Source organism: Cynocephalus volans, chromosome 14, assembly GCF_027409185.1.
Source record: "Cynocephalus volans isolate mCynVol1 chromosome 14, mCynVol1.pri, whole genome shotgun sequence".
Taxonomy (NCBI): domain Eukaryota; kingdom Metazoa; phylum Chordata; class Mammalia; order Dermoptera; family Cynocephalidae; genus Cynocephalus; species Cynocephalus volans.
Window position 1 is genome coordinate 70,268,083 of NC_084473.1, and position 7,546 is coordinate 70,275,628.

A 7,546-nucleotide genomic window follows, 5' to 3' on the forward strand; every position below is an offset into this window, starting at 1 on the left:
AACTATCATGTCTGCCTTGCAGTATTTAACCTCCCCAGAGTTCAGACATTTAGATGCTGCTCCTGCCACTCTCTCCATCCAATCTCACCTTCCTGTTGGAAATTTGACCTCCCTATTGGCTATTGCATACCTTTAAACTGACTGTCTCGTGACATCATTCGCCCACCAACCTACCACCACCTGGTAGAATCTTGGGGTTTCCATGGAATTGTGTGTACATAAACTCGAATCATCACCAGTGGCCAGTGGCCAGTGATCAGTAACCTCTGTACTGGACACATGCGCCCTTTGGCTTCTGCCACCCAGACATCCTCCAGTATCGTCTCCTCATCTTGGGTATCCTCAGCTGACGTTTCCTCTTCTCTCACCATGTCAGGTAAGGACAGAAACTTTCTAGTGTTTCATTAGATTTTTCCCGCCTAAATTTAGTAGTACAGTCAAGACGGTTTAGAATAATGGAGGAAAGTATTGAACCAGAAATCTGGAAACCTCATTTCAGTTTTGGCTCTGACATTTACTAGCTGTGTAACTTTGGACAAATCATTTACTCTCTCACAAAATCTGTTTCCTCATATGTTATATTAGGATAATAGATTGGTTATTCTTTCTGGTCCCTTTCTTTTCTAATGTTAAATCTTAAAGGGCTTGTGTACAGAAAATGAAGGTAGAGACTTCTTGAGACTGTTTCAACAGAAACAGAGAAAAAACCTCGGTGGTGTAGAAAACTAGCAACATATGCCAAGATGTTTCATCTGTAATTGTCTCCCTCTACGAATATTTTCAGTTTAGTATTTCAAATTCAGTGCTGTTCAAAAAGTAACATTCACATGTTGTGACATTTTCTTGGTAACCTAGGTGAAAAAAAAAGAGGGAGAGGGGATGGAGAGTAGTGGGCCAGAAGGACCCACATATTCTTCGGGCAAGGAAGTTTGGCAGTGATTTCATCAAGCACCAGCCACCAGGAACTGAGAGGGACAAGAAAATATAAAAATGAGGAAGGACAAAATAGATGAAAGAGGTGGAGCGCATGGGGGAATTCTCAAGAAAAAAAGAAGGCAGTTTGTGATGGAATGTTGAAGGGGACTCAAGATTCTAAATTAAAGCGGTACGATCATAGAGGGAAATCTCCTCAGAGCAGGGCAAAATGAAGTCAGCAAGTGCTTAGATGACCGGACTGAGAAGGAAACTAAGGCTACAATAGGGTGTCACTAGGAAAAGCAGCTTGTCAGAAAAGTCATATCTGGTTACCTGGTTTTTTTCTGTTGCTTCTTTGAACTCAGATGACACTTGACAGTTTTAAAAATGAACAGTGAAGAAATGTTTTAGAAATGATGCTTCCCATAAACAAGAAATTAATAAAAGTGGTTATCTAGTGGCCTGGATGAAACAGAATTTTAAGTGGGTTTTTTTTCCTGATTTTTAAACTATATGAATTTTTCTCCTATTAAAAATAAAATTGTGTTTTCAAAAAATGATGTATCCTACCTTGCATCAGAAGGACAAATTCCTTTGCGTGATAAGTAGCTTTCAAGTCAAAGCTGCTTTACATCTTTACAATTATTTTCTTCCTAAATCACAGTGTGTGCTGATTAACAGTCATTAACCGTTTTTAGACCTAAGAATGAAAAGAAAGACCTACGTAAGAATAAAAAGAAAAAGTCAAGCACCACATCTCTAATTCCACGTTTATCAAAACAACTTCGTGGAGTCCTTTGGGTTGTTCCTGAATTCTGATTCTAGAGGCGATTCTCTTAGGCTTTGGGGATCACATTTTCTTAGATGTTGATGATGATTATAATCTATGTTTTCAGGATAAATATAAAAACCTTCATGATACTTTATTTTCTGCTTGTTATGTGACTATATTAATTGAAATATCTATTTGAACTAGGATTAATACCTGTCACTTGCTGGGTAATATTCAGAGAAATAGGAATGAGCACAATAATGGAATCCCTTATGGTTATTGATTTGCTCTCTGCTTTGACCAGTTTTTATTAAAATATTGGCCGGCAGATATTACGGGTACCTAAACATTCACATTTACTGCATTTTTCTGTTTATTACACATTTTTTGTTAATACGGTTTCTCGGTCTAGGTGTATAGGTTTATTGAAAATCACCTTCTATCGTGGTCTGTTTTTGGTTAATAGTATTCACACACAGTAGATAATACTCGCTTTCATAATATTACATCTATGATAACAGAACTTCATTTATGAGTAAACTTACTAAGCTTTGACTCTTGCTATATTCGTTATACCTCAATTTTCATTAGTACCTATGTATTCCATTTAGTCCTGTGATGTTACGTGTTTTTCATGACTTTTGTCTTATTGTCTTTCCAGAACTTAATGATCTTCCTTCATACAAGTCATATGTATTACTTCCATTCATGTATTAATTATAATTGTTATTTTTATTCTAATCACTACTCAGACAGTTTAAATAACATTTTTTTTTCAAAGGCATTTCTTGAGAAACAGGCAGGTAGGCATTTTGACTTTGGATCAGAAGCTAGGCTTGAAGAGGGTAAAGAATGGTCGTTTACATTTACCCACTGGACTGGCTTACATGTGAACTCTAGGGAATGGCATGTGACCTACCCAAGCAAAATGAGACCGAAGATTGCAATAGTAGTAGCTGTACAGTTTACTAATGCAAAGAGAAAAAAAATTGCCTGTACTCAAATTTTATTTCTCCCAGTTTCTGGCCTTTGCTCAGAGCAAGAGTACTAGCAATGTAGTCAGGGTCTGAAACCTGGTAATGATATGAACATAATGAGAGAACGTGAATAAGACAATCTGACCTCTCTGAGCCACAGTTTCCTCACTTGTAAAATGAGAATGTTAAAACAGAAGTTTGCTAAGGGCCTCCTACTGCTGAAATGCTTCAATTCTAGGAAAAAGTTACGAGACAATGCTAGTACAGGCTCAAGGGAAGGACAGGGCAGGGAGAAGTTTGCTTCTAACCTCGGGAATAACACATGAACCAGACTACTTGGGTCTTCTGCACATCTGTGCCCAAGTTGGAGCAGAGACAGTTCCTCAGAAGAGTATCAAAGTGCTCCAGCACTTACAGCCATCATAAACTTTGACTTTGGTATCTCAGTGAGTATTGGTATTAGAGACTTCCTGATTGCAACAACCTTAAGATAATGCTGTTCCTTAAACCTAGTGAAAGTTTATCAATCTCACCATTTTTTCATCATCCTTTTGTTTCCTGCAGAAAATTTCCAAAATTCATCTGTACTTGGAACTGCAAAATCTCTTCAGCTCTCTCTTCCTGTGGTGAGCCATGCAGCTTCTATAACAGCTGGAAGTGTCTGCAACTTTGCCAGCACCCCTGCTCCAGCTGCCAATTCGGCATGGCTACTGCCATCAGCCTCTGGCACTTCTTTCCAGCCACTCATAGATAGTGCCTACCCTTACCAACATTCTAACACAGCTATGTTGTCTGGGGTTACTGGCCAGAGCCAGATCTCCACTTCAGCTGCCTCCTATCCAGGTAGTCTGAAGTGGGATATCACAGGAAGCACTGAAACAAAGTCATCTTCACTTGAAGACTACACTGTCACGGTCATTGACCAAGACACAGCTGTTTCTTCTACGTCTATGGCAGCCCAGTATGATAAAACTTCAGTTGCCCATACTGTGGTCCCTCTGTATCCATCACTGTCTGCCACCTTTGTTCAGGGGACACCATCACAGATTCCAAATCAGGGACATAGTCTGTCACTTCCCTACCAGGAGGGAAGCCAGATGTATTACTATAATCAAGGCACATTGGGGCATATACTGTGTGGAGAGCTTGGCCCCTGCCTGCAGTCCTATGGCTCTGTGTTGTACATGGGAAGTAGGGCCTCTGCCCCTCAACCAGAGATAGGGATGGTGCTGGAGGAGGTTCAGCCCACAAGAGTCCTCACACCAGTCTCCACGTCTGGAACCTACTGCTCTGTGTCCGCTCAATCCATCACAGAAAGAGGTGTTCAAGGTGAGTACAAACAGCAAGAAGGGAGAGGAATGCAGTCAGCATTCCAAAGGAGGGTCAAATCTGCAGCTCAGAAGTGGTGAATCCACAGATAGGTAGAGTTTAAGTCCTGAGAGTTTAACCACCACCATTGCTCAGTGCTCTCCATTTTCAGACTCCATATAGGTGGGAAGGTGGGATACTACAATGCCATCTATGCTACATACAGGAGAACCTCAAGAACACACCAAGAGATGCCTCACTTTTTGCTGTCCTGCTCCTCAGTCTCCCTACACCACCACACTGTAATTAACTACCTTCCCTGATCTACTGCTTTAAGTCTCTTTGGAAGGCACTTCAGAATTCTTATGTGGTAGTGACAGTCTAATTTTCCTCAACTTACACCGGAATTTCAGACCTTGTGTTCAGGGATCCTGCCCAATGAAAGCCAGCTCAGAATGTGTTCTTGCTTGTATATTTCATGAGGAAGAGCTCCACTCTCTCTCCTCGTCCATGACATGAAGTGTTCTTATTCTCTCAGAAGACTGGAGAGAATTGAAAGGACCCTATATGAGAATGCTAGGCTGTATAAAACATTTCATAGTTCAAAACTCACGTTCACTTTTTCATAACTTACAAAAACCCTATGAAATAAAAGAAAACCAAGAAAGAATGACATCAGATGATCACCAGTAAAGTATTCCAGTCACTGAGTATCTTTTAACACAAGGTCCTGTCCATGGTCCTTAAGAAGAGATAGTGGAAATGGCTTGCCCACTGCTGGAAGGTGCCTGATTGCTGTGTTTGTATCTAGGGGGAGTATCTCACTTACCCAGGACTGACTTTTTCCTTGATTCCTTTGTAGTGATGGAAACTTCCCTGGGGATGGAGACTTACCTCGGGCTGCAACCTTCAAGCAAGGAACAAGCAGAGATTAAAAATTCAGAAGACAGGAAAACCAAGCTTTCGAAGCCTCTGGATGACGACCAGATCCCAATAGAAAACCAAGATCTTCCACTACTCCCTTTAGCAATCCCTGATATTCGCCAGATTCTGGCGTGCATTGATCCTCCTGGTCAAAAGCAGCCTCCTGGTCCTGACAATGCCAATCTGGGAAAGAACAGCCTGAGTCTTGAGGACCAAGGGACACTTGAAAATGGGATTGAGTCCAGTAGTGGTTTTGCAGACACCACTAAACTGGTGGAAGATACCCACCTTCCCCAGCTCTTGAATTCCTTGAAATATCTTGACCAATCCAAAGATCTCACAGCCATCAAAGCCAAAGACACCGGAGCCATCAAGATGAATCAGGTGCAGGACAAGCCGAGTGTCATAAAGGGTCCATCCAATCAGGTCAGGCAGAACAGGCGTAAAGCCTCTGAACATATCAGTGGTGCTCCCAGAGCCAAAAGCCAGCCAAAGAACCCAGAGTGCCTGTTAGGGGGAGAAGTGGTTGTTTGCAGTGCTGCAGCCAGTGACGGGGCTCCTGTGAATGGGGCCAAGCATCCTGACAGCAAACCTCAGAAAGCTGCATCCAGCAGGATGAGCAAAACTGAGAGCCACGGGCAGGAAAAAAAGAGAAGAACCAGAGAAAATCACACCAAGAAAGCTGGTGAGAGTAAGCAGCCAGGGAACAAAGTCCAGGCAGAGGAGAAGCCAACCATTCCCAGGAAGAAGAGGAAGGAAAATCAACCTGACCTTAGCCAAGAGGTCTTTAAAAAGCCTCGAAGCAGACTAGGCATGCACATGCTGGAGTCTGTGCAGGTTTTTCATGCACTGGGGAGGAAGAATGACAAGAAAGCTGGGCTCTCTTCCTCTCGGGCCCTAGGAAACTCTAGCAACACCAGAGAACCCCAGCCAGCCCGAGCTATCAAACGACAGCTGGATACCCCATGGAAGGGTAAAAGTCCTGAGAAAACTCAAGTCAAAGCCCAGAAACGAGATGGCAGTGCTGAAGAGGAGTCTCCATCTCCATCCCAGTATGAGCTGCCACCTCCTGGGAAGGTCAGGTTGATACCTTTGCCTTTTCCGACCCTGGACAGGCCTCGACCTCGACCTGCTCCTCGGAGGCCACAGTCTCTGGCTTCACATAGGCCTGCTATGGCTTGCTCTGCCCAGCCTGCTGCTGCTAACTCAGTCAATCCATCCCAACCAGCTCCTGCCAATGCAGCCTTGACAGGTCCTGCCAGGCCAGCTCAGCCAATTCCAATCAACACAACCCAACCAGGTTTGACCAACCCTAGGTTGCCCAGTGTCCCTCAGACGGCTGCTCCTGGGCCCGCACCCGACAAAACATCATCCTGCACTTCTCTCCAGCAGGGGCCCATTTCCACTGCTGTGACCAAGCTCCAGTCTCCACCCAAGCCTCAAACCCAATATCCACTCCAAGACTTGCGCTACCAACGAATTCCATGGAGGAATCCAAATGTTCCTGAGCCGGTAATGTCAACGCCCATTACAAAAGAGCAGAGGCCAGAGCGTGAGGCCATGAAGAAGCAGGCTCAGCAAGAGCGTGAGAATGCTGCCAAATATACATCTTTGGGGAAAGTGCAGTATTTCATCGAGAGGGAAAAAGAGATGGAAATTGCTAGATACTATGGCTATGCAAAATAAGAGCTTCTAAGATTGTTGGTGCCACTTTGGGTACCAGCTGGTTTTCCACATATATATAGATAGACACAACATAGATGTAGATAGATAGATAGGATATAGATAGATACGAATATGGACAGATAGGAATATAGATAGATACAATATGCATATAGATAGATAGATACAAATTTCTCTATTCTGATATATTTTAAAACTGAATTCAACTGAATAAAGACATGTAATACAATTAATAGATGAATAATAAAAAAGCCTCTTGAGTTTTCCAATGCTCTTAACTGGTTTTTCTTTGGTGGTGGTGGTGGGGATCAAAGGCTGCATTAGAGAGAAGGAAATGAAACTTGGGTGGAAGAACAGGGAATAAAGGGATAAGAACTGAGGAAAGAGGAAGCAGCCCGGTTCAGGACTAGGAAGGCCATAAGGGGGGAGGTTTTATGGCTCATAAAAGGAATCAGAATTAGGGGAAATGGCAAAAGTAAGACGCAGAGTCTGAGCTTAGGTTAAAAGAATAAAATTTGGATAAAGTTGAAGATGGCTGGAGATCAGTCTGGGCTGACCCGAAGAAATGTAAAAAATCTCTGACACAGGATGGCTTTATGTCTCATGACCTACCAGATAGCGTTTTAGAAAACACGGGCAGGACATATCTCCAACAGGTTTGGGTTACCTTCTGCATGTGTGAGTAGAGCTGGGAAAGGTGAATACTAAACATAGGGGAATCTACCAGGGGAGTGGCAAGAGCTCAAAGTTATCCTGGGGCAGGGGATAACCCGGGGCCTAGCAACGTGACCCGCAGCAGCATGAGGCTCACCCAAAACAGGGCCTGGAATATAAATCTCTACGCACTCAAGGCCTATGAACCGGGCTGGCAAGATGCATTACTTCAGTTAACCTTTGCAACGTGCAAGGCCAGTATCATTTATCACCCTGCCACTTTGGTAGTAGGTTCAGCTGGGGCTGGGGTCGC

The 7,546-nt window shown here is 43.3% G+C and overlaps 1 protein-coding gene across 1 annotated transcript; it reads left to right on the forward strand.

The window, feature by feature from the left end:
• Positions 1-279: 279 nt before the first annotated feature.
• LOC134363168 (uncharacterized protein C2orf78-like) lies at positions 280-6,567 on the forward strand (the record flags this gene model as incomplete). Its single annotated transcript, XM_063078740.1, has 3 exons — positions 280-376; positions 3,229-3,993; positions 4,835-6,567. Coding segments are annotated over exons 1-3 (2,595 nt in total), but the record flags the coding sequence as incomplete, so codon positions are not given.
• Positions 6,568-7,546: the final 979 nt, after the last annotated feature.